At 52.4% G+C, this 26,209-nt stretch overlaps 1 protein-coding gene across 2 annotated transcripts in view; it reads right to left on the reverse strand.

Annotated features, from left to right (window-relative positions):
• The window catches only part of GRM7 (glutamate metabotropic receptor 7), a 216,983-nt gene that overhangs the window by 79,047 nt on the left and 111,727 nt on the right, over positions 1-26,209 (reverse strand). For both annotated transcript variants that reach the window (XM_053989136.1, XM_053989134.1), the window contains exons 3-4: positions 14,236-14,377; positions 13,193-13,347 (exon numbers count right to left, since the gene is read on the reverse strand). In XM_053989136.1, coding sequence (XP_053845111.1) covers positions 13,193-13,347; positions 14,236-14,377 — 297 coding nt within the window. The remainder of the gene's footprint in view (positions 1-13,192; positions 13,348-14,235; positions 14,378-26,209) is intronic.

Raw genomic sequence — 26,209 nt, forward strand, 5'->3', positions numbered from 1 at the left:
AGCCCCCTGCCAGGGCTGGGAATTGCTCATGCTTGGGAGCCAAGCCAGGCTGGGGCTCTGCCACGGGCAGTGGCACCTCGGGGACTGAGGGAGCTGGGTTTGTCACCAGGAGGGCCAGGAGCACCCCAGGGACAGCCTGGCAGCAGGGGTTTGTCACCAGCAGCCAGGAGCACACCAGGGACAGGGACAGCCTGGCACCAGGGGTTTGTCACCAGAAGGGTCAGGAGCACACCAGGGACAGGGACAGCCTGGCAGCAGGGGTTTGTCACCAGGAGGGTCAGGAGCACACCAGGGACAGGGACAGAGGAGCCTGGCAGCAGGGGTTTGTCACCAGGAGGGTCAGGAGCACACCCAGGGACACGGACAGGGACAGCCTGGCACCAGGGGTTTGTCACCAGGAGGGTCAGGAGCACACCAGGGACAGGGATGGGCTGCAGGAGACAGGCAGGGGCAGCCAGGAAAAGCAGATTTTCACCCTGTGAAGTCGAGGTGAAGTCAGGGGATGCAGGGCTGGGCTGGCACCAGTGGCACCAGCAGCAGCCAAGGGAAGCTCCCAGCACCCCCAGCAGGAGCAGCCTGTGAGTCCCAGGTGCCACCAGCACCAACACAGCGGGAGTTTAGAGGGACTTGTGTCACCTCTGGTTGGCCATTGCACCAGCACACGCTGCAAACCATCCCCTTCGTGTGTCACAAGGGACTTCAGGGGCTCAGGGCTTATTTAATAAGGAAAATCATTAAGCCTAATTAAACCACGGAATTATTGAGCCACTGCATTTGCCATGTGCCTCGAGTTCTCTCATTGTCAGCCCAGGTGGGAGCAAATCCAACACATCGACCCAATTTCACTGGAGCAGGGATTTGATCAGTTTATGATATTTTTGTTCTTCTATTTAGTCCCAAGGATGTCCACACTACTGACAGCCAGTTATTTACCCACACAGTAAATCACCACCTCCTATAATTATTGATGCCAAATGAGTTGAAAGCAGCTACTCAAACACTTTTCCAATTTTCCTAGCATTTAACCCAAAGCAGTTTCATTTACTGGCATTAAATCGGGATAGAAGCATTAGCTGGGGAATGACAGCATCAATTTTAGGACAGCAAATCTCTCTGCAGATTTTATGCTGCTGCCCAACCTCACACTGTGGTGTGGTATTAAGACAGTCTACAGATAATTTTTTTTTTTGACCTTTTTGCTCTGTAAAAAGGCCATAAAATAAATGATTTCATTAACTTCCATCACGCCATGAAAGTGCTTTGCAGCTGTTTTCTTTTTCAATAATTGCAGATTGTAGCTGTGCAGAAGGGGGTTTCAGGTGGTGTCACATTTGACTTTTTCTATCCATGACATAAATCACGTGCAGAGGAAATTCCACTGAGGGCAGATCTGGGACTTTTGGGCTGTTCTCTTGGGAAATAGATAGATACTGGCTGAGTGTCACCCTTGGTACCACAATATCAAATACACAGCTGCAGCGGGATCCTGAGCCAGGTGCTGCGTGAGGCAGCCCTGGCAGGGAAAGGTTCACACACGAGTTGTTATTATTCATTATTCCACATTTCACAGCCCTCAGGCGCCTCTCCCTCCCTGGGAGCTCCCGTGTGTACGGCACCAGCAGCACAAGCCCTGAGTTTGTCTCTGTTTCCATCTCCAGTGGCCCAGCTCAGCTGGGTTCCCCTGCTCAGGGGTTCCCCTGCTGCAGCAGGGCTGAGCAGAGCCTGGGCTCGGCCCCAGCTCGGGTTCTGCTGCTGCCCTGGGCTCTGGGCAGCCTCCCTTGGTCAGGAACCGCAGAGGACAGCTCCAAACAGAGAGCTCAGAGAGCTCCAGGCCCCCAAACCCACCCAGAGCCTGCATTTTCTGCAGCCCAGGGGGGCCTCCCAGGCTGGCACAGGGATGAGGGCACCCGGGCTGGCTGCACAGCTCAGCTGAGCACTCCACCTCTCCCTCCAAGGGCTCCTGCTGCAGGAGTGAGCAGCAGTTCTGAGAGCTGCAGAGTGCCAGCCAAGGGCCACCCCAGCCACGCCTGGCAGCTTTAGCTGCACCTCCTGGAGCAGAATCCTGCCAGGAATTCTTCCCTTCCTGCTGCCCGCTTACTGGAGATGGGCAATTTGTTCTGCCAGGATCTTTATCCGTGAAAAAAAAAAATCCTTTTCCTCACACCTGAAGGTGAGCTGGAAGCTGTTCAGCAAATAACAGAGCAGCTGGGGCTGCCCTGGATCCCTGCAGTGCCCAAGGCCAGGTTGGACAGGGCTGGGAGCAGCTGGGACAGTGGGAGGTGTCCCTGCCATGGGAATTCACCCTGTGCCAGGGCTGCCCACCCTCACAGGGAATTTCTCCCCAAAATCCCATCTAAACCTCCCCTCCTCCCTCACTTGTCCACTCACCCCCTGCTCCTGTGAAAAATCCCTCCCCAGCCTTCTCCCAGCCCCCTCCAGGTAAAGGAAGGGGCTCCAAGTTCTCCCCAGAGCTTTCTCTTCTCCCTGAGCAGCCTCAACTCACTGAAAGCAGAACCCAACCCCCTCAGCACATCCTTCCCTTTCTTCCTCAGGGGCTTTCACAGAACAGAAGCTCCTTGCTGTCTGACAGCGGTTTCCTGGCTCCTAGGCAGCCTGAGCAGTGCTGGAGGGAGCAGGGAGGGGGGCACAGGGAGGGCATGGCTGCTCTCTGCCTCTCCCCTCTCTCTGCCCAGCTCCCCTCGTGCACAGGCACCATCAGACACGGCCACAGCAGCTGCTCACACCCAGCCAGGGAAACCAGGGGGGCTCCTGGGGCTGGCACACCTGGAGCCCTCCCCAGGCTGCCCCCAAGGCCAGGGGCCCTGCAGGGGACACCCCCAGCACCCTCCTGCCAACTCCCTGCACCCCTGCCGGGGAAAGCAAACCCCATTGCCAATTCACTGCAGGATTTCAGGAGCAGAGCACCCTCCAGGCGCCCATCCCTCATCCTGCAGGGCTCTCCCACCCCCAGCAGCCCCTCGGGGGTCCTGGCCAGCCTTGGGGACCCCCGGGCCAGCTCCTGGCTTGGGGGTCCCTTCGCCAGGGCCACTGGAGCCCACCCCGAGGGCCAGCACGTGCCTTTCCAGGAGGATCAAAATCCAGCAGCTGCTGAGGGGAGGCTGAGCCAGGGCTGCCCTGGCAGAGCCACCCAGGCCTGGCCCTGCCACAGGTGCTGGGGCTGCCTGGGTGGAAGGAAACTTTTAAATGGCTCTCAAGTTGCAAGATAATTTGTATTCCCCTCTCTTCATACCAACACATTAACCAAATACATTATTTCCATAATGAGGAGATGAACATCTGTGTGGCTTCCCAAAATTTCAAGTGGCAATACTCGAGACAAGTATTCCCTCTTTGGGACTGACACATCAGCATTTCAAATAACTGCCACAACTAAAAATATCACTTGAATCCCAAGGAGGTCAAAGACAGTTCAGGTGTGGTTTAGATTTCGGGTTTTTTAGGTAAAGCAAACCAATTTGATTCCACGAAATCGAGTCGCTGCAGTGTTGTACCAAATCATTTGTACTTGGGCCTGGTGAATGAGGTGCTCAGTGCAAGAGTGGGAAAGACAAACACCTGAAGCAGGGTTGTGTCCCTGAAAACACCTGAAGCAGGGTTGTGTCCCTGAAAGCTGCTGTGGGAGCCCAGAGCTCTGGCTCAGGCCCCCCATGGCAGCAGAGCAGCCCCAGCTCTGATGGCTTCACCTCCTCCTGCCTTCGGTGCAATAAACCTGCCCAAAGCCCCCAAAAAACCAACTCATCCCATTAGATCTGGAATATTCTTTGGAAATTCATGCTCTGGAAAGCAGCAGTTAAAGAGAGAAGCAGAAAACAGAAGGTGAAGATGAGGGTGAGAAGGATTTCTGCTTTGCACTGGGACTCGATGTCGCAGGGCCCTTCCCTCGGGGTACTCCGTGACTGGACAAGGGGCTGAGGGCTCCTGGGCACAGGTGGGCACCCAGAGGAAAGGACCTGAGAGGGAATGAGCAGTGGAAGCCTCCAGGGCAGCTCAGGGAGGTGGCCCTGTGGGGACCAGCGAGTGTCACCCCTGCTCAGCACAGCGAGCCGGGCTGTACCTGTGCCACGCAGGTGCTCCTGAGCACTGTGGCAGCACAACACGGGCTCGTTAGGCCTCATCATTATTCACAGGCAATTACACCACCCTTCTTTCAGCAGCAATAATCAGTCTGAGGCGCCGGGCTCGCTTCCTTCCCGCCAGTTCTAACACAATTCATTGCCTTTGGAAGGTGGCACACAGCAGCAGCAGCCGCGGCTGAGCCCCACGGAGCTGGGAGTGCCCTCTCAGAGGGGTTTCTTGGCCTTTTTTTCCTGCTGCACTTTTCTGCATTGCACTGGTGGAAGGTTCAGCCTGCCTGGCCCTTCTCTGCCAAGTCCCCGGTGTGGTGAGTGAGCCCAGCAGCCGTGTGCTGACAGGAGGAAAGGCACTGCTGCAGAGGCTGTGAGTGTGAGCTCCCACCGGGGCCGTGCTAGCACCCAGGGGACTCCCCAGATGGACAGTGCCATGTCGTGGGAGTAAAGCTCTCCTGTGGCAGGCACACTCTTCTCTCTCTCAGGATTTTTTCATAGAAGAGCACAGAGGAAATAAAGAGAAAACAATTTCTATTTCTGCTCCTTGTTTTCCCATGTGGAATGTGCTTGGAGAATTGTTTACCTGGGGTGATTGCTTGGTTGGATTCTGGTGAGGATTGTTTGGGGCTGGTGGCCAATCCAATCCAATCCAACCCAATCCAATCCAATCCAATCCAATCCAATCCAATCCAACCCAGTCCAATCCAATCCAACCCAATCCAATCCAATCCAATCCAATCCAATCCAATCCAATCCAACCCAATCCAATCCAACCCAATCCAACCCAATCCAACCCAATCCAATCCAATCCAATCCAATCCAATCCAATCCAATCCAACCCAATCCAATCCAATCCAATCCAATCCAATCCAACCCAATCCAACCCACCTGTGGCTGCACTCTCAGAGAGGGGCACGAGTTGTGAGGGGTTAAATATGGGAGTTAGAACAGTAGGTTTGTAGTTTTAGTATCTCCTGTAAATAGTATATTAATGTATGATAGCATAGTTATAATAAAGAAATCATTCAGCCTTGTGAGCTGCAGTCACACATCAGCATTTCTTCCCCCCGGGCTCACCTGCATTCACAACACCCTCCCTTCAGCTGCACAGAGCAGGGCCCTCCCTGGGCAGCTCTCAGCTCTCACCCTGCAGCCACAGGGGCTGTGGTTTGCAGCCCAGCAGGGCCCAGCCCATGGATCTGCTGGCTGCTCCCCATTGCCAGGAGCCAGCCCAGGGCAGCAGGGAGCAGCTCCTCCAAACCCCTCTCCACCCCTCTGCTGTCAGGCAGGAAACACCTCCTGAACAGACCTGCAAAGCAGCAGGAGTGAAGTGGGCACTCCTGCATTCCTTGTATCATCTTTAAGGAAATTATGTGTATTATTCAGAGCATTATTTCCTAAACTGCTGCTTTCCAAAGCCTGTAATCAGTGAGGCATTAACAATACAGACTGGAAGACATAAAGGCAGGGAAACAAACAAGGCAAGCCTTTCAAAGCCCTGTTCACCTCCCAGAATGAGCCCGGTTCTCTGTGTGCCTGAGCCTGCTCACCCAGGGCTGCCAGGAACACCCTCCAGGTGTGCCTGGGGTGTGACAGAGGGGCTGGAGCCTGCAGGGACCTTTGCTGGGATGCTCTGGGTGCCCCTGGGGAGAGCCAGGGTGGGGACCAGCTGCTCAGGCAGGACACAGCCACCACAAACACGCGCCACTGGCGCAGGGAAGGCACTTCTGGGGGTGATGCAGACTTTTCATTTGCTCCTTGCAAACTCTGCCCCCATCAGAGCCTCCTGCAGGAGGGTGCCCCGGAGCTGCCACACACAAACAGCTTTTTAGAAATACAACCCTTCCTTCCTGGCTGGAAATAGCCTGCCCAAACACATCCAGCTAACAGGTCCCACGTCACATCACCCAGAGGAAAACTGGTCTGGAGGAGCTGCAGTTCAGGGTATCCCCCAAGCACTGACCCGTCTGCAGGGTGCTCCTGGGGGGGTGATCCCATGTAAACATGTCTGCAGGTGCAGGTGCACTCCCACGCCAGCTGCAGGGTCCTGGAATCACACTGGAATCCAAGGGAGGGTGCCTGCAAAGCCCGGGGAGCAGTGCCCACCCCGCAGACCTGGGACACAAACCCCACAGCTCAGCAGCAGCTGGGCCCCAGAGAGCTCCTGGTTCTGGCAGTGCCAGCTCTGCTGGGGGCTGGCTGAGCAGCTCCTTTCATTTCAAGGGGCCCCAGAGAAAGCTCCTAAATCTCTGCTTTACGGCAGCTCTTTATGGTCCAATTAGAGCTTCCCACCTCATTTCTGTGCTGGGAAGCAGCAGCAGCATTTGGTTCAAGCCCCATTTGGGACAGGATTTCTTGTTAATGCCCTGCTGGTTATGGGCTGTGTCCTGCACTGAGCAGTGGCAGATAATTCTCTCCAGTCCTCCAAAACCATCACAGCTGTCTCCCAAAGCCCAGGGGAACTGAGGAGCTGAGCCCCACAGAGCAGCCAGGGTCACACAGCAGGATCCAGAGTGTCCTGAGCAGGAGGGGAAGGTGTCCTGGTGAGAGCCCTTCTGCAGAGCTGCCTGCTCAGCCCTGCAAGGCTCAGTCCCACAGGGATGTGCAATTCTCCTGGCCCTGCCTGCCCCAGCCCCCAGCACTGCACACATTCCAGCAGAGGTTACCTGCACCCTGTGGGAGTCCAGCACATCCCTCTGGCTGCCCTGGCTGGCTCCAGACCCTGGCAGGGGGCTCAGAGACCTTGGCACAAAGTCAAAAACACCTGTGGCTTCCATTTTAGCCCGTGGGAAAAGCTGCCAACTCTGTGTGAGGAATTACAAGCCACAAGGGTTTGAGCAGTGTGGTAGTTGAATTAACACAGGGTGGGAAAGCAGAATTTTGGGGTTTTTAGAATGGGGTTGAGGGGACAAGATGGAGGGATTTGGGCGTGTCCTGACCTTCTTCTCCTTCTCCTTGCCCTCCATGTCTCGCTGTGCTGGTGACACTTTTCTGTTGGTTTAAGGCACAGACACTGTCCAACATCAATGACAGACATTGGCACGTTATTGTAACCATGGCACACGGAGTTTTTGGTATAAAATGTGAACACTGCCCTGAGGGCAGACAGAATGCCATGGCCGAGCTGCTGGACAGAGCTCAGCAGGGCAGAGAGAGAATGTTCTAGAGAAGGGAAAATAAACACCCTTGAGAAGCTGACCCTGCACATTCAGACTCCTCCTTTGGCTGCACGGGCTGGGAGAACAAGGACTTTTACACTCTTGGGGTCATCCCAAGACCCAGAGACACTGAGACCCTGAGAGCACCCCAGCACTGCCCTGTGCCCCTGCCCCAGCCAGCCTGGAGGGGACAAGGAGCCCAGAGCTGCAGCCCCTCAGCAGGGTGGGAGGGAAAACAGCTCAGGGGGATGAGAGGAGAACTCGGGGCACGTGCTGGGGCAGGCAGCAAATCTGGGTCCAAGCTACACCTCTTGTGCCTCTTCCCTTGGGATTGGGGTCCCCTCTGGCTTCTGGTGCTCCTGGGCTCTGCTCCAGCCAGGCTGCAGCCCCACAGCCCCCACAGAACAAACCCCTGGAGCCACATCTTTCCATCCCAGTTCCTCTCCAAAGCACATGGCTCACGCCCCGGGGACACAGAAAAAGCTGGAGAACAACAGAGGAGTGGAAAAGAGCCCGCGCCAGGCTGTAAGCAAACAGATAAAATTCAAAGGGAAGGATTTTACAAGTATTATTATGCAATAAACACTGGCCTCCTGCTCCCCTGAGGGAGAGGCAGGAAGGGCTGTGGGCAGCACATCATTCCCAGGGAATATTCTAGGGAAAAATGAACCCTCAGCTCCTTCCCTTTGGTGCTCAGGGGCTGTGAGGGTAAAACACTTCAAAGCCCTAAACAAGGAGGGAATCTCATTCTCAGTATTCCTTAAGTCACCACTCTTCCATTGTTTTTTCTGAAGTTCATACTGCCCAAATAAAAAAAGGAGCAAAGCAGCTCTTGTTGGAAATGAAAACAAAACAGGATTCACATCTCTTTGGAAGACAGACAACTGAAAATCCCAGGGCCAGTTTTGTTGGTTTGCAGCGCTTGCAGTTTTTAATTTTTTAAATATACAGGCTCATCCCTGTGCTGGATTTGAGCTGTCCCTCAACATTCTTGCCCAGAGCTTCACAAACTCCAGCCTCAGCCCCATCCCCAGCCTCTGGAACTGACCCATGAATCTGAAATCTGTTTGAATCCCACTGTTCAGCTGCATCAGTTTTGAGCTCAGACAGTAAAGACTGCTTTTCTCCACATCAGCAAAGCTTTTGCCAGACTTTGTAAATAATTCAGATCAAATCTCTGTACTATCCTCTGTGTTTCTGCTCCAGCTGCTCCCCTCCTTGGTTCCATCTCCCTGGGAGCAGACAGAGCACACACTCCCAAGAAAGGGCAGGAAGAGCCTTCCAGAGGGAGACAGGAGAGGAAAGCCCAGAGCTCTGCTCAGCCTAACACTGGCTGCAGCAGCTGGGAGCTGCCCACCCCACAAACCCTGCACGGCAAAAGGGACAGGAACCAGAGGGAGGAGGAGGTGAGCAGATCCCTCACAGCTGAGGTTAAGAGGAAAACAGCTCCTGGGACTCAGGATGAGGCTAGGGAATCTCCTCTGGTGTCAGGAGGGCCCAGCACAGAGCCCCAAGGAGCAGGGTACAGCATCCTGCTGCACAGCTGCTCTCTGAGCAAACAAACAAATCCATACAATCTCCTCTTTTTCCTCTGGAAGCCTCTCCAAGCCTTTCAAGTTCCCTGTACCTGGCTGGGCTGGCACTGGAGCGTGTTCTCAACTTGCCAAGGAGTGATTCCTCTTTCATGTGCACTTCTCTGGCTCACTGTCTACTGCAATTATGCAAATAAAATGCAACTTTATCCTTTCAGCATAATTACATCAAACACAATCAGGCTATATTAAGACTGACTTAAGAGGAATGAATTCAGTTCATCTAATGATTTCCTAAATCCCCCCCATGGGACTGTGGCAAAGAAAATTCTGTCCCAAGAGTGACATCAAGTACCAAGACAAATAACTGTGGATCTGGGGCCTGATCCTACAAAAAGCCAAGCACTTCAGGCCCCCTCTGGAGTCACAGGCTGCTGGCATATCCCCACTGTCAGAGAAGCAGGAACGTCAGCTGGTGCCTGCGTGCACAGGTGTAAAACCACAGCACACCTGCACTTCACACCTGTATTTTGAGCTGAAGTCATGCCTGGGGGCGAACAATAATTTGAAAAATGCTTTTTTTTTTTCCAGTGCAATGAGTGTTTCAGCTTATGACCCGTGTGAGCAGCAGCCCTGCAGACAAACCCTGCTAATCCGTGAGTGCCGTGCACCCCTGGGCTCGCAGGCACACCCACGGCCAGTGAGCTGAGGCTCCCTGGCTGATTAGCCAAACGTTATTCCCTTCACGTGGCAGAGGCAGTGTCAGTATTCAGGTCAAGGCACGTGAGCTGCAGTGCTCTCTCTGCTTGAGCAAGGCTTCTTAGGAGCCAACATATCCCAAACACTGCGTGGGACAGCGATAAAAGGAAAGGGAGAAAAAGACGAGATGCTTTTGGGGAGTAAAACAAGGGCAACCCCCTCACTCATGACTCTGGCACAGAGTTCTCACTAAATGCAGTGGGAATTGAGCTGTGGCCCTGCCCTGGAGCCCTGGGATGCTCCACGGAAGGATCTGGGCTGGGCCCTGCTCGGGGCACCGAGCTCCAGCCTGCTCCTGCAGCTTGGCTCCTTCCGTTTGCAGGGAAAACCAAGGTGCTTTATTTCTTCTATTTTATGCCCTCATCTAAAGCAGTGCGTTGCTGAATTTTAGATATTCATTTCTGGATGATGAAAGACTGACATTAAAGTGTCCAATTCCTTTCTCTGGGCCTCGTGGCCAAATGAAATTCAAAGGACAGAAAGGAAAGCAGAACAGCCTCCAGCAGCCTGGGCACGAGGAAGGCAGCAATCCAGGGGGATCTGAAACATAAACTTTAAGAGATTTAGAGATTTTAGAGGAGCTAAGATTTTAGTTAGAGGTAAGCCTTACTAGAGTTAATTAAAATAAAGGGATTCTGTAAGTAGGCCTTGATGAAGTTAAGAGTTAGTAGTGAACTAATAACTGATTGTTTGTCAACACAATGTTTAGTTAGCTGGGTTTATAATGAGGAATATAGAAACTGACAAACAGCTTTTAGGAACATGAGACAATTGTGGGCCTCCTCTGTTCTGAAACCAATTGAAGACAGGGAATGGGAGTTCTACCAAGGTTCATTTGTCATATTTGCATTGAAAAGGTAGAAAGGTCAGAATGAGGAAGACTTCATTTACTTCCTCATTTTGGGACCCCTCCCCATGGAAGGGACCACCGACCCATTTCAGTGAACAAACTACGCATGCTTAACAGCTTTGGGAATGATTAGCACATGGAGCGAGGAATGGGATGTACCAAATGATGAATATGTATTTGTATTTTGGGTATTCAATTCTGGTGTGGATAAAAGGACTCTGTAATCATTGGAAAGGTGCAGTGTGTATTTGGGAGCTGTCCCGCACGCTGCCCGGCGCCGCAATGAACATACACTTTCTAACTTTAAACTGTCAGAGAGTTTTTGTCCGTCACAGCTGGATATCAGTGCTAGATCAATATCCAGATTTCTTTAATAAATCAGATCAGGGCCTCCCTGGGCATGGAAACACCAAAGCCTGGGCGTTCCTGACACGTCCACTGGCTGTCCTCCTGGGGAATGGGACAGATGTGGGATCAGCCTGAAAGGGGAACGCGGGAGCTGAACTGCTCCAGCAGCACCGGGATGAGCTCTGTTCCCTGAACTGCCCCTCCAGCCCATGCCAGCAGGAGCAGATGGCACATCCAGATGGCATTCAGGGATGGCTGGATGGGGCTGGGAAGGGCAGGAACCAGCCCGAGCCCCTGGCGTGGCCAGGGAGCGGGCAGGAGCCCTCTGCTCTGCACAGGGGCACCTCAGCCTGCCCCCCTCCCAGCACAGCTCCCACTCTGCCCAAAGCTTTTCCTTCCCAGGAAGGAACACACAGACCCCAACACGTGTGTCTGCTCCTGAAGGACACCTCAGGTACAGGGATTTGTAGGCAAAATGGCATTTAGGCACCACAGTAATCCCCCAGCCTCTGTGGCTACGAGTGCAAAATGCACCCAGGCTGCTCCAGGCACTTCTCCACTGAACGAGGAGATATTTGCAGGCTCAAGAAACACAATTTTTTTGCAGGTACAGCCGATACACTGATATTCATACCTCTAATTTAACTGACTTTCTACACCTGAGCTCTCCCACTCTGCCATCCTCACTCATTTTGCATCCAAAACCCCCTCGTGCTTCCCATGAGGGGTTTAATGTGTAACATAAAAGGAAAATATTTTAAAACAAACAAACGTGGGAAGTTTTTGTTTCTGTGTACTGTTGACAGAATTTGCGTTTCTGTGTCAGAAACCCTCAGGGATGAATACAGGCAGTGTAAAAAGCTTATTAAAATATCCTGCTTTTCAGAAACAAACCACTTCATTGTCTGTCAACGTTCTGTATTTATGGAGAAATAACATCCAAGAGTGCCTCGGGGGGCTAAAAATGTAAAAGAATGAAGCAGATGATCTACCTGAGAGGAATAACTGATGAGCAGGGAGTGCAGGCACAGGGAGAATGCAAATATTTGGTTTTCCGGGGAGTGAAGACACCAGAACCCATTTTAATGTGGGCAGCGTGTTCGAGGACTGGGCCAGCAGAGGAGTTGGGTTTCTCTGCTCAGTGACTCCCCTGGAAACAACTTTTCCTCCGTGTTCAGAGAACACAGACTGTGAACAGCCTCTATTGCCCAGAGGAAGCCATGTGGACGCTGAAGCATCTTCACCCACAACAGGATTAACAAACTGAGGTGAGATCAGACAACGAACACTTGAGAGCACAAAGGAAAGTCGAGAAAGAAACAGAAAATTCATTCAGCACAACAAGTTTCCCCAAATTCGCCATACACACATCCGTACAGGTGTGGCTATTTCTGAAGCACACAAGCAATAGGGATAAATATAGTGCTTGATCTGAAATAAAAGTGAAGCTGAGTTTAAATGGAAACCACTGACCAAAAAATGAAGCTTTAGTCCTTGAGTAGAAAACTTCTCCTCTGCTTCAGAGAGGAGACCTGAATTGCCCAAGAAGCCCCCTCCCCTGCATGCATACAAGAGGCTCACATCAGTTGGGTTTTTCTTCCCAAAAATCCCTGTCACACCCTCCCAAGGTCTGAAATCAGGTCTGACAAGCAGCTGCGGGCAGCTCCTTCCCTGTCAGAGTCCAGCACATCCCTCTGGCTGCCCTGGCTGGCTCCAGACCCTGGCAGGGGGCTCAGAGACCTTGGCACAAAGTCAAAAACACCTGTGGCTTCCATTTTAGCCTGTGGGAAAAGCTGCCAACTCTGTGTGAGGAATTACAAACCACAAGGGTTTGAGTAGTGTGGTAGTTGAATTAACACAGGGTTAAAAAGTAGAATTTTGGGGTTTTTAGAATGGGGTTGAGGGGACAAGATGGAGGGATTTGGGCATGTCCTGACCTTCTTCTCCTTCTCCTTGCCCTCCATGTCTCGCTGTGCTGGTGACACTTTTCTGTTGGTTTCAGGCACAGACACACTGTCCAACATCAATGACAGACATTGGCACGTTATTGTAACCATGGCACACGGAGTTTTTGGTATAAAATGTGAACACTGCCCTGAGGGCAGACAGAATGCCATGGCCGAGCTGCTGGACAGAGCTCAGCAGGGCAGAGAGAGAATGTTGTAGAGAAGGGAAAATAAACAACCTTGAGAAGCCAACCCTGCACATTCAGACTCCTCCTTTGGCTGCAGGGCTGGGAGAACGAGGACTTTTACACTCTTGGGGTCATCCCAACACCCAGACCCCGACACTTCCAGAGCTGGGAATCAGCCTCGGGTTTGCACAGGAGGACATTCAGGGAGCAATCAGGAGGTGGAGAGGCATTCCAGGGGCCTGGCACCGTGTGTGCCCCCAGGGGCACCCCCAGAGCCTCGGGAGGACAGGCAGGAGCAGGGGCAGGGAGGAGCAGGCTCTTACCCTCGATGGTGGCTCTCTTGGGCAGGATGGTGATGGCTCCCTCGGCCACGTCCTCCTGCTGCAGCAGCGGGCTCACCTTGGAGCCCCACGTGTCCGAGCCCACCCACAGGAAATGTCCCACCTGATCCGCCCTCTTGGCGGCCGCCAGGATCTGCCTGTGGAAAGGAACGCTTGGTTTGCAACGGGATTTCACCGGAGCGTGGGGCTGCCCCAGGAAATGGGGGTGCAATGGCAGAACGGCTGCACCCGACGGGCTCAGAGGTCTCGTCCAGCCCGACTGAGGCTGTGATGAGGAGGAAGAGCACATTCCTGAGCCCAGCAGAGCTCAGGGGCTGGCACACTCTGTATCACCAGGGCTCTGGGCAGCCTGGGCCAGGGAAGGGTGGAACTGGATGATCTCCAAAGGTCCTTCCCAACCCAAACCATCCCATGAACCATGCAGCACCAATGGGACTTCTCTTCAAATTCACCCTATATCCCATGGCTGAGTGACTGATTCCACTAAAACTCAAGGGTTTTTCCATTGACTTTACTGAAACTTTCCCCTAAATTCTTTTTGTCTCGTTTTGTGGGACCAGGCCTCTCAGCAACTGGTGATTCCATCACAATTTTAAACTAATTTCAAATTCTGGACCCAGAATACGCAAGTGAGTAATGAAATATAAAATATTCTTTGTGTTATTTTATGAGCCCGTTCCATGTGGTTTAACCTTGAGCATCCAAGTCGCTTTATCACTATTAACTTTCATTTGCCATAAAATAGAGCTGAATTAATGAATTACAGCAAGGAGAATGAGCCTGGAGAGGGGGGGGGCGTGTTTGTAGTTCCTCTGAGAGGAAAGGTCAGCTCTGCCACCCCATGCCAGGAGAAGCTCCCAGATCCCGGTCCCCATTCTCCAGCACCCATGAGCCAGGCAGCAGCAGCCTCGTGCCTGGTGCTTCCCCACATTCCCAGCTCCACGTATCCCCGTGTGGCTCCCACCACAGGCCTCTCCGCGGCTCTCGCTCCCCGGCAGAGCCCAGGGGATGGGGCCAAGCCTTACCTGATGTCCTCGTCGTTGGCGAAGATGACGATGGCCCTGGCGTTGGGCGTCTCCAGCAGCTGCCGGATGATCCTGTCGAAGTCGATGCTCTTGTCCTTGCGGTCCTGGGGGATCTTCAGGGACTGGGCGATGCAGAGCCCACCTGTGCCAGGGAGCAGAGCACAAAGGCACCTTCAGAGGAGGGCGGGGAAACGTCAGAGAGCCCAGCAAAAGCCGTGGGGAACGCGCGGCCCAGAGGGGAGCCTGGAGGGGAGGAACTCTCCCAGGATCACTGCCCTTCCAGCTCTCCATGGCCACATCCTGAGGGATCCATGCAACTCCTGCTCTGGCAGCACAGCCTGCATGCCTGGCAGGGTCAGGGATTACACAGACTGTGCCCAACCTGCTGTTGTTGGACACGAAATGAGTACACAGAAGCTTGGTGAGTTTAAAGGGGAAAAAAAAAAAAAGCTAGTTTTATTCAAACATCTGGTATTTATAGAATTCCAAAGGTTTGACTGTGGATTGGAGGATGGAATTACTACTTCTCTAACTACACTGGTCTAAAGATTAATCAATCATTTCTCTCTACCCACAGAGAAACATGTAAACTATTTTATTTATACATGAAACTGTGTGGGAACTCTGACTCTCAAATATGTAAACATTATCAGAAGGCTAAAGAAGTTTTATGAGAACTGTAAAACTTTCAAAAGAACTATAAAAGAAAACTTAACACTTCTAAAAATCAGGGCAACACCAGCCCACTTCAGAACAGCAAAATAAGCAAAGAAATGGGCAGTGGAAGGATGAAAAGGAGAGGAATTAAAACAGGACACAACAGCAACCTGAACAAGCCTGAACTGATGAATAAACCCCCAAAACAACAGGCTGAGAGGCAGAAGGTACTGACAGGGTACTGGGCAGGTTTATCTCAGTGAAGGGCTGAGATTCTTTTTGTTTTTGCAACTTGAGGGCTACTGGGGGAAAATGCTTGCACTGGACTTACCTGGAACAGGAGCAGCCAAAGTGGAGATATGGGCAAAACCCACACTGTGCAAGAAAACCCCTCAGCATTCCAGTGCCCACCACCAAACAGGATGGAGAGACACCAACACAGAAACCTCAAGACAAAGTCCGTGAAAGGGACTTCTCATAAACACGCAGAGAACACAGCAAAGAGCATCAGCACAGCCACAGGTCCTGCAGCCAGACCAAAAACCACCTGCTTTTAGCACAGCTCCCATATTACAGCTGTCTAGTCTGTTAAAAAAATTAAAAAATTAAAAATCTCATCTCCACTGGCATTCTGGTTGTTGCTGGCAGATGAAAACACAACTTTTGCCTTAATTATTTTGTTTCTCAGTAGTAATCACTTTCATCTTTTACGGCATCTTTGATACCAACCTGCTCACCATAGTGCACAGTGCGTTAATTAATAACGTATCAGAGCTCCTCATAAAAACCAGCAGTGGGGATGAGTTAATTAAAAGGCAGCAGGACAAGGGAGAGATTCACAGATAGGCTTTAAAACCCAGATTTAAAAGTCTGGGAATTGAAGCACTGGGGAAGGTGTTGGAGGGTGAAGGACCTGGAGGAGGAGGAGGAGGAGGCTCAAGCCCTGGAGCATCGTCCTCATCCCAGGGAAAAGCAAACCCGGAGAGAACCACGGGAAAACCAACTGGGAAAACCAAACTCCTGCTTGGAAATGGTGAAATGCAGCTCCTGTGCCCATCCCTGAGCCCCTCACAAAGCAGCTCAGCCTGCCTTTGCCTGGTTTTTGACAGAGGGAAGCTGAGCTGCAGCTGCCTGAAGGCAGAGGAGCTCTGCTGGGCTGGCTGCTCCAAAGGCTCAGCAGGGAAAACCATTGTTTCAGTGGGGAGAAATGAAACAGTGAACAGGAAAGGCTGGAATAGAATAAAGCAGAATAATAACCCCCAAGTTTTTCTCCAGCTCACATAAAACGTTTCATTTTGTTTCACAATTATCACAACCTGGACTTTCTGCAACCTTTTTTTTTTTTTTTTCCATTTAAAAGCAAACACTACTGAGTTTTAAAAATAAGCTTCATTTAAAATGAAGATTGAAAGTCTCACTGCCAGCGAGTTCAGAAACCTGAACAGTTTTACATGCTCTATTTTCCCCAGTCAGAATTAGGCAGAATGAACCCAAGGCCACGAGCAGTGTTCTCCAGCTCTCCCAGAATGTCCCACTTGGCAGGGATCCCACAGGCAGTGGGAGAGCTTTCCCAAAAGGAGCAGATGCCATGGTGCCCTGCTAACCTTGGCACCACCTCTGCTAAAGGAATTAAGGCTAAATGGCAAGGAGGAGTGACACAAATGGCAAATATCAGTGTGCCCTCTGTCACCCCCTGGCAAGCAGAGTGCCCGGGGAATTGGGTGTCTGTTGTCCAAAAGGCACAGTGGAATAAGTTCAGCCTTCACATCCTCATCCCCCATTCCGGCACAACAGGAAACATGTGCACAGTTATTGAAACTGTCAGGTTCATTCACAGCACTTCTGAGGGAAAAACCTCCGAGGGAATTAGGTGGTAAAAACATGAAAGTTGCAAATTCAGGATCTTGTCACAGGATTCCTGCAGTAACTCATTACCCCTGGTGGCCTGGAGCAGTGACAAATGCTCCAAGCAGCACAAAGTGCCTGGCCAGGGATGAGAGCCTGGGAGCAAAGACACCCTGGGACTGAGCAGGGGCTGCTCTGACACGTCCAGAGCAGCTGGGGCTGCCCCTGGATCCCTGGTGGTGCCCAGGGCCAGGCTGGCCAGGGCTTGGAGCAGTGGGAGATGTCCCACCACTCAGGAAGTGTGGAACAGGAAGATCCTCCAGGTGCCTCCCAGCCCAAACCATTACGGTTTGTGTGTCCCACACCATGAATTCAGGCTGTTGGGATAAAGGGTCTGTCCTTGGAGCCCATGCACCCTCAGAGAGGGTCACCCACCACTCACAGAGTGACAGCCACAGCACGAGCCCTCCGGGGGATGAGCACGTGATGGGAATGCCAGTCCTGGGAATGCCAGTCCTGTGTCAGAGCCTGGCACGCAGCTCAGGGGGCAGCCAGGGGCAGCCAGGACCCAAAGCAGCAGGGAGCACACGGGCTGGGGGCACAGCAGAGCCTGAGCCGTGCCCTGAGCCCTGAGCTGAGCCCTGAACCATGCCCTGAGCCATGCCCTGAGCCATGCCCTGAGCCATGCCCTGAGCCGTGCCCTGGCTGCTCCTGAGCTGTGCCCTGAGCCCTGAGCTGTGCCCTGAGCCCTGAGCTGAGCCCTGAACCCTGAGCCGTGCCCTGAACCCTGAGCTGTGCCCTGAGCCCCGAACCATGCCCTGAGCCGTGCCCTGGCTGCTTCTGAGCTGTGCCCTGAGCCGTGCCCTGAGCCCTGAGCTGTGCCCTGAGCTGTGCCCTGTGCCGTGCCCTGAGCTGTGCCCTGGCTTCTTCTGAGCCGTGCTCTGAGCCATGCCCTGGCTGTTTGTGTCCCCTGGCTTCTTCTGAGCCGTGCCCTGAGCCGTGCCCTGGCTGCTCCTGAGCCGTGCCCTGAGCCCTGAGCCGTGCCCTGAGCCCTGAGCCGTGCCCTGAGTCCTGAGCCGTGCCCTGGCTGCTCCTGAGCCGTGCCCTGGCTGCTCGTGCCCCTGAGCTGTGCCCTGAGCTGTGCCCTGGCTGCTCCTGAGCCGTGCCCTGGCTGCTCGTGCCTCCTGAGCCGTGCCCTGAGCCGTGCCCTGAGCCGTGCCCTGGCTGTTTATGTCCCCTGAGCCGTGCCCTGGCTGCTCATGCCCCCTGAGCCGTGCCCTGGCTGCTCCTGAGCCGTGCCCTGAGCCGTGCCCTGGCTGTTTATGTCCCCTGAGCCGTGCCCTGGCTGCTCGTGCCCCTGAGCTGTGCCCTGGCTGCTCCTGAGCTGTGCCCTGAGCCGTGCCCTGGCAGGCAGAGCCCCAGGGCTCTCTGCAGCCGGAGCTGGCACCCAGCAGGCAGCGCTGGCTGTGGGGATGCCCGAGCTGGGAAGGCAGAGCTGCTCCAGTACCATGGATGCCCGTGGCCGGGTGCTGTTTGGCTTCTGCTACAGCACTGGGCACGTTATTCTGCTTCCCCAAAACTCTCCAGGAGCTGTTTTTCTTATCACCACTTAATTGGATTATCAGGTAGCAAAAGAGACAATTTAACACTTTTTCAGCTGATTTATCTGCAGAGATCCTTTTGGGGGGAATCACTTTTGGCAACACTGAAAACATCACGTCGCAAAGTTATGTTGGTGCTGATGATTATTAAAAGGAACTCTCAATTAATTTGATTAATACGTTCCTTTAAAATTAGCAGCTGCCACGAGCTGCCTCCTGGGTGTTTATCAGAGTTCTGGGAACAACAGACAAAGCCCCTGGCACAGCTGGGCTGCTCCTCCCTTGGCAGTGATTCCAGGAGCTCCCTCACTGCCCACCAGCACAGGAAACACCCCAGCATGGGGATTTTAACGATGGAGTGCTGGGAGGGGTGAGAAAAGCTCAAGCACAGATGGTAGCAAGACTCTGTAAAGTAAGCAATCAAAATTAAAAGTCTTCAAGTGCAGGAGAGCTCTGATCCCTCAGAGAGAGCCTGCCAGGGAGCTGCTGCACCCCCACGATGCTCCAAAGGCAGGAGCCCACACCACACAAGGGGAAATAACTCAGTCAAACACTTTAACTGCAGTTTGGGGGAGCCAAAGGAGGGGAATTAACTGGGGAAGAAGCAAAATAAACCTCAAAGGCACACAGCAGGTTTTCTCCAGTTCATTGTACGTTTTCTATCTCACTCCTGGGCTCTGGCATTTCCTGCCATTCCCTGCATATACAATTTATGAGCTGCAATGAATTTGACTTGTAAACCTCCTGCATTCTGCAGATGAGAAACCAGTGGCAGTAAGGCTGAAAACGGAGTTTGAAGGAGTCAGGATCCTCCCGAAGTGAAAACCTGGACAGCACAACTGAGGAGAGTTCCCTGATAGAGCAGAATCACATCCCAAAGAACCAGAACGACAAAAGATCATTTTATAGTCCTGAAATGCAGCTGGGGCTGCACCAAACTCCTCAGCAGGGACGGAGTTGTTCAAACAAGTGACACAAACCCACCAAATGCTCAAAGCCAGAGGCTGGAAATCCATCTGTGACTCACACGTGGCTCTGCTGCAGCAGCCACGTCCCAGAGAGGGGTTTAGGGCCAAGCTTTGGTTTATGTTTAGCTAAAAACCAGAATGAACCCACGTTCCAGGACCTGCCATCAGCCTCACAAGAAACAGTCAGATCTTCAGGAAGTGATGTGAGTGCAGGAAGATTTCCAGTCCCATTCCCAAACCTGCAGAATAAACCAAGAGAACAAAGTGATCCTGACCTGGGTGTGGAGTATCCCCTGTCCCATCCTGGGACAAGGTGCCACCAGCGTGGGAGCTCCCCAGGGGCTGCTCTGAGCCCACCAGAACACTCCCAGCACGAGATCCCCGGGATTTATCCAAGAGCTCCAGCCCATCTCCTGGGATGCAGAGCCCAGGAGGTGCCCGGGGCGTCTGCCCCAGCCCCAGCTCTGCCCCTTGCACCCCAAAGGAATTCCAGCCTGTGGAACTGAGCTGAGGGACAGGAGAGCTCCTGCAGCCAGGAACGGGAATAAAGTGATTCATTCTGCCCCGCAGTGAGAGCAGGCAAGGCAGGCTCAGAGGGGCTGGGAGGGGCTGGAGAGGCTGGCTGGTGCTGCTGCACCCACCAGCGGGGCTGGGAAAACAAACAGAGAGGCCAAACCAGCACACAGTGTGCAGGGTCCTCAAGAAAAAGGAGCTTGGAGTTAAAACATGGCCTGTAGAGAGACCCAGAAATGCCAGCTGGGCCCTGGTGTCCTAAATCAAACCCTGATGAGGCTCTGGGTTGGCTGTTTCTTCACTAGAACAGTTAATGTCCTGCTCCCTAGGAACGCTCACTCTCCTGCTTGCCAAAGAGCTCCAGAGTCCTTGCTCATGGCAGTAAAAGAAGTTTGCAGCTGCCCTGATCTGCAGATGGGCTCGGATTGAAATTACAGCTCCAGAGCATGGTAATTCAATTGTAAAAATGGAAAGTGCACCAATAATAAAATTACATTAACACATGGAATGACAACAATTTATCCAAGGAAAAGGATCCCTGTGGATACCCAACAGCTTTAAGTTAGAAACTTTCTACACATGAAGAAGCTACTGAATCACTTGGAAATTTCATTTTCACTAATTTTGTTTATTGTTTCATTTTTTCCCATTAGCCCTCATCATAACCCAACAACAGAACACCTAAACTAATATGGAAGACTAATATTTCTAGTATGTTATTCATTAATGCTTAATTCCATTGTGTCAGACCTTTGCTGCATATTTAATGACATTCCTGGTGTGTTTTATCACCTCAAAATTGTCCTTTATTATGGCACTTAAACTCCAGCAATATACAAAAAATTAAGACTCTCCTTGGGAACACTAAATTAAATTATAAGAATGGTGTAAGATGACTTTGAGAGATGCAGGAAAGCTCTGCTGGTGAGGCAGAATAGAAGGAAAATGAGGATGTGCTGCAGGAGCAGGAGCTGCCTGTGCCTGAGAACAGGCTCAGCCCAGGGCTTGGCTGCAGAAGGGATTGGGAGCTTTTGGCTTCCTAAAATCTGCTACAAAGGTGCATTGGAGCCACATGGTGCAGCCGTGCAGGAAAAAGCAATGGAAGATAGAACATTTAAATCCCTTTTGCTGGTGCAGCTCCGTGCCAGGAGTGCTCCCAGAGCTGGCCTGGGGCAGAGCCCTGCCCAGAAGGGCTCTGGGATCCACCTGACAATGAAAGTTACCCCTTGGAAGGAGGTGGGATTGCAGGGAACCAAGAAGAAAACCCCGAAATGGATGAACCATTTCCAGCCCTAAATGGATGAACCATTCCCTGTTTTGTCTGAAAGGCCCAGAGCAGGAAGCTCCTGAGCTGAACACCTTTATTTATGATGTCACTCCTGTCTTTCACCTGTTTCTAACAACCAGGAGGAAAGAGAGACCCCAGATTCAGACCCCTGGGTTAGGGTGGAAGGGCTGAGACTGGAAATCTGGGGATCCTGTGGGATCCTGGTCCTGGGGGCATCTGCTGAGCCCTGCAGGTCACTCTGTCACCTGCCTGGGGCACAGGGGCAGCTGTGCCCTGCTGCCCTGGGTGCCAGGCTGCCCAGCCCAGCCCTGCAGCTGCCCTGGCTCCTTGCAGAAGGGATTTCCAGCTCTGAGCTGGGAGCTGTGGGGCTCAGGGAGCTGCTTAGTGCCGGGCTGCTGCTGCAGGGACATCCCCCCAGCAGTGGCAGTGCCACCTCTGGGTGCTGAATCATTACACGCTGCCAGCACAGGATGATCTCTGGTGATGAAGCCCTGCTAACACCAGGCTGGAGCGTTCCCACGTCCCCAATCCGTTTTGTCTCGGGGAAGGAACACGGCGTTTCAGCTGCTCCAGATAATGGCACTGCTGTGCCTGCTGTGTCAGGGCATCAAAGACCTGTCACCTCCTCAGGGAGTGACAAATCCAGGGAGCAGCCAGGACACTGTGAGACATCTCCGTGGGAGGGCAGGGAGGAGAAGGGATCTTTGATAGAGAATTTTGGAAGGAAACACGTTTCCTCGTTTTTCCACCCAAGAAGAGGCCAGCGTTTACAGCACGACAAAATTCTTCCACCCTAAGCCCAGTGCCAGGCTTACAAAAGCTCTGCAACAGATCAGGGACACGGAACAAGGCCCACAAAGGGTCAAAACAGGGCTGAAGAGTGGGACCTCAGGGGACACTCCTGTAACCAGCCCCAGGCTGCTCCCCATCCCTGCCCCTGGGTCAGAGCTGCAGGGCCAGCTGGGATCACTGCCATACCAAACCAGGTTGTGGCAGGTCCCGCCTGGGTTTGGGTCACTCCTCCCTTGCTGCAGCACATTTTGCCTCCAGATCCACGCCCAAGGTCGTTGCTGGGAGCTCACACAGTGCTCACTGTTCTTCTGGGACTCAAAATGGGCACATTCAGCAAAGCTGGGAATTGTTTGAACAGGTTCTGTCCCCAGCCCTCACACAGGGAAATGGAAAATAGAAACAGAACTCTATAATTCCTTGGTCTTTTCTAGTCCTTCTCACAATCCCCATCTCCTTCACACTGGAGTAATGTTCTTAATGTACTCGGCTGAGCCTTAATGACCCTCTCTCAAATGAGTACTAAAAATGCAATATAGCTCAATAAAACCACTCCTGCAGCCTGGCAAAGCCCAGCCCCTGCGCTGCCCGGGCATGAGCCACTCAATTCCATGGAGCTCTGCCACCAGAGGCTGCAAAAGGCACAGGAGGTAGGAGCAAGCTCCGGGCAGGCACTCCAGGATCCATCCCAGCAGTGCCTTACCCGATGGAAAATCTCCTGTCAGATCCCAGGCAGACACCAACACTCAGCTGGGGACTGGGCTGAGAGAGGGACCCTGGTCAGGGACACCCAGGCCAGGGCTGGGAGCAGCCCGGGACAGGGGGAGGTGTCCCTGCCCTGGCAGGGGTGGCTCTGGACGGGCTCTAAGGTCTCTCCCAGCCCCACTCCCTGTTCACCTGCTCGCTTCTCCCAGGAAGCCCCAGAAGAGATGGAATATGGATATTCCTGGGTGATCCCAGCACAGAGCTCCTCACTGCCTGCCTGCCAAAGAGCCTTTCCAACGAGCAGCCCGTTAATGACAGGGGGATTCTCTTCATTTGGGGCTGGACTTGAGAGACCTAGGAAATATCTGCCCATATGCAGAGTGCCCAGAGTGTTTAACTGAACAGGGATTGCTGCAGGAACCATCCCTCCAGGAAAGCCCTAAAAGCTTCCAAAAAAACCTCATCAATCTTTAAAGCCTCCATTTCCCTGGTGCTGCAGTCCTGATCTTACGACCTGGGCATCCAGACCTGTGACACTGCAGGGGAAGCTGCACCGTGCTACACCAAGAATAAACCCAAGGAAATTCATTTTACAGCAAGAACTTCAGAGAGTCAAAATATTAATGCACCAGAAATGAGGTCACAGCCTCAATCAATCAATCAATCAAACTATCTATCTTTAAACAATTTTTATGCCACAAAAACGTTTTATCACTGCTTTTTTTTCTGTTTGTTTTGTTTTGTTTTGTTTTGTTTTGTTTTGTTTTGTTTTGTTTTGTTTTGTTTTGTGGAATCTTGGTAGGGCAAGGTAGCACCAGGAAATCTGGGATTCACAAGACCAAAGAGCGAGGCCAAAGACAGGATAAGGAAGAATTATGATGCTGAATGTGCCCCTTTCCCTTACTGTGGGGCACTCCTCATATTAGTGCCAACTGCATTGAATTTCCTTCTATTATTTGCAGGCAAATTTCACTCTGTCCCCCTCCAGCTCCTGCCAGGCACCTGCAGGGTGCATTATCCCACATTTAGCACGTCCCATGGAACTGAGGAGGTCCAGAGCTGCCAACCTCTGTGTGCCAAGCAGAGGGGTTTGTGTGGCTCTGCAAATCCCTGCAGGATGGGGCTCCCACTGAAACCTCCCTGCCAGACCTGGCTGCTCCTCGTCCCACCAGGACTGGCCCTGGGAGCTGCAGCTCCTCCACTGTGGAATGAGTGAAAAGGGCCAGCCCATTTCCCCTTAAAAAGACTCTGACTCGTACGGAGGAATTTAAATGATGTTCTGAGTGTTACACAAACGAAAAGTAATTAAATCAATGTAACTTCTAAGGAAACAGATGTTAACTGCTATTTCACATAAGACATCCACTTCCTTTCTCTTTAATTCATTTTGTGGTCAGAAAAGATGACCAAAGTTATCTTTACTTTGCAAAAACTACTGCAATGTGAGTGAAGGAAATTAACACTTTGATTAACACTTTTAATATTTGAAATTAATTTCAAAGCTTCGCCTCAGTTTCCAAGGTTTGTATTAATCATTTCTCCCAATATTATGGCATATTGAAAGAACTTGATTAGATCGATTCCAAAACAGAGAGTGGAGACACAGCTCAGCCACCACTGATTCAATTCCTCTCTGGCATCCCAAGTCTACCTACTCAGGGAACTTGCACTGCGGAGGAGCTGCTTTGCTACCACCTCTATTCTAACAGAAAATGTGGAATTTTCGATGCAAAATTCTCTTTCTCAGAGCTCACACACAGAACAGCTCATTCCAGGGCTGGGATCTGGGGATGGGACACCCACAGAGCTCTGGCAAACCATGGCTGGTTGGGAGCTCTGTCACTCACAGAATCAAGGAATGGTTCAGGCTGGAAAAGCCCTCTAGGATCAGAATCCAACCATTCCCCAGCCCTGCCGAGGCCACCACTGACCCCTGTCCCCAGGTGCCACATCCACAGGGCTTTCAAACCCCTCCAGGGATGGGGATTCCACCACCAGCCCTTCCAATGCCTCACCACCCTTTCCATGAAGAATTATCCCCAAAATCCTCCCTGAGCCTCCCCAGCCCAGCCTGAGGCCGTTCCCTCTCCTCCTGTCCCTGTCCCCTGGGAGCAGAGCCCAAATCCCCCCCGGCTGTCCCCTCCTGGCAGGAGCTGTGCAGAGCCACAGGTCCCTCCTGAGCTCCTTTTCTCCAGGCTGAGCCTCTTCCCAGCTCCCTCAGGAATTCTCCAGCCCCTTCCCAGCTCCCTCAGGAATTCCCCAGCCCCTTCCCAACTCCCTCAGGAATTCTTCAGCCCCTTCCCAGCTCCCTCAGGAGTTCTCCAGCCCCTTCCCAGCTCCCTCAGGGATTCTCCAGCCCCTTCCCTGCCCTGCCCCTGCTTCACCCCTCAGAGCAGTGCCCTGGAACAGACCCTGCATCCCCAGGGGAGCTCTCCTGAAAAAGCACCTCCATTTACAAGTCATGAAGCTGACTTCTGCCCTTCCGGCTGCCTCTCTCAGAGCAGAGCAATGTTCCCTGCATAAAAAAAAAAATAAAAAATAAAAATAAAGGATGAAAGCAGAATATCCACAAAATTCCAGCGAGCCTTGTTTAAGCCACTCGCTTTCAGTTGTTCTGCGAGCTTCTCATTCTGGGGAAATAAATGTTTTTAATTAAGTTGGCTGCACAGCTGCTGAGGCAAGAGCTGAGTGCCAGAGCTCCGGAGCAGCCCCTGCCCATGCACTCCACGGTGATAAAGCAATTTGTTGAGTCATGCTCTTTTCCCTCTCTCCAATCTTGATTCCCCAGACAGTGTCAGTTCTCCATTTGTTAATCCATACTTAATTTTTAAATCACGAAAACATCGTGGCTTTAAAGATAAGCTTTTAAAGCGCCCTCCTACACAGTCTCTCCTGCCGCCTCCCGGGATGCTGCTGATAACAAGCAAGGATCAGGCACTCCAAATGTTAATGAAGGAGCTGCTGCTGAGAGCTGGGAGGTTCGAGGCCAGGTGAGGGATGGGAAGGGACACCTGGGGAGGAGCAAGGCTGAGCAGGAAAGAGCAGGGAAGGAAGGTCAGGAGCTGGGGAAACGCCGCTTCCCAAAGGCAGGGAGAGGGAAGGAGCTGTGCCAGCTGGGGGTGAGAGCCCCATGGCACAGGGGAGGACAGCTCCCCAAATTCCAGCACCCCTGGAATTGCCAAGGGCCAGCACAGCCCTCCACACATGGAGAATCCTGATTTTCTGTGCTTCCAAAGACATGGAGGAGCCCTGCTCCCTCCGAGCGTCTCAGTAAAGATTTTTAAATGTAAACCCGATTCCTCTAACACTGGGAAAAGAGCCCTATTAAAACTACAGTTACTTTGATGATAAATTTTAATTGGTGCTATCCACAAAATGCTAAAATAATCTGATGGAGGAGGCGAATTCCAGCTGAAACAGCAGAACATGTAAATCCTCTGCCTGATTTACAGATCGTGGAGGCAAATCTGGAGCAGTTCCCTCAGCCTTTCATGCAACATTTTTTAGTTTTCTCCAGAAAAGTTACACTGATTTTTTGGGTAGATCCTTGTTAATTACTAGCATGGAACTTTCCTACTAATTGAGCAGCCAGCCAACACACCAACTTG

Source organism: Vidua macroura, chromosome 13 (assembly GCF_024509145.1).
Source record: "Vidua macroura isolate BioBank_ID:100142 chromosome 13, ASM2450914v1, whole genome shotgun sequence".
Classification (NCBI taxonomy): Eukaryota; Metazoa; Chordata; class Aves; order Passeriformes; family Viduidae; genus Vidua; species Vidua macroura.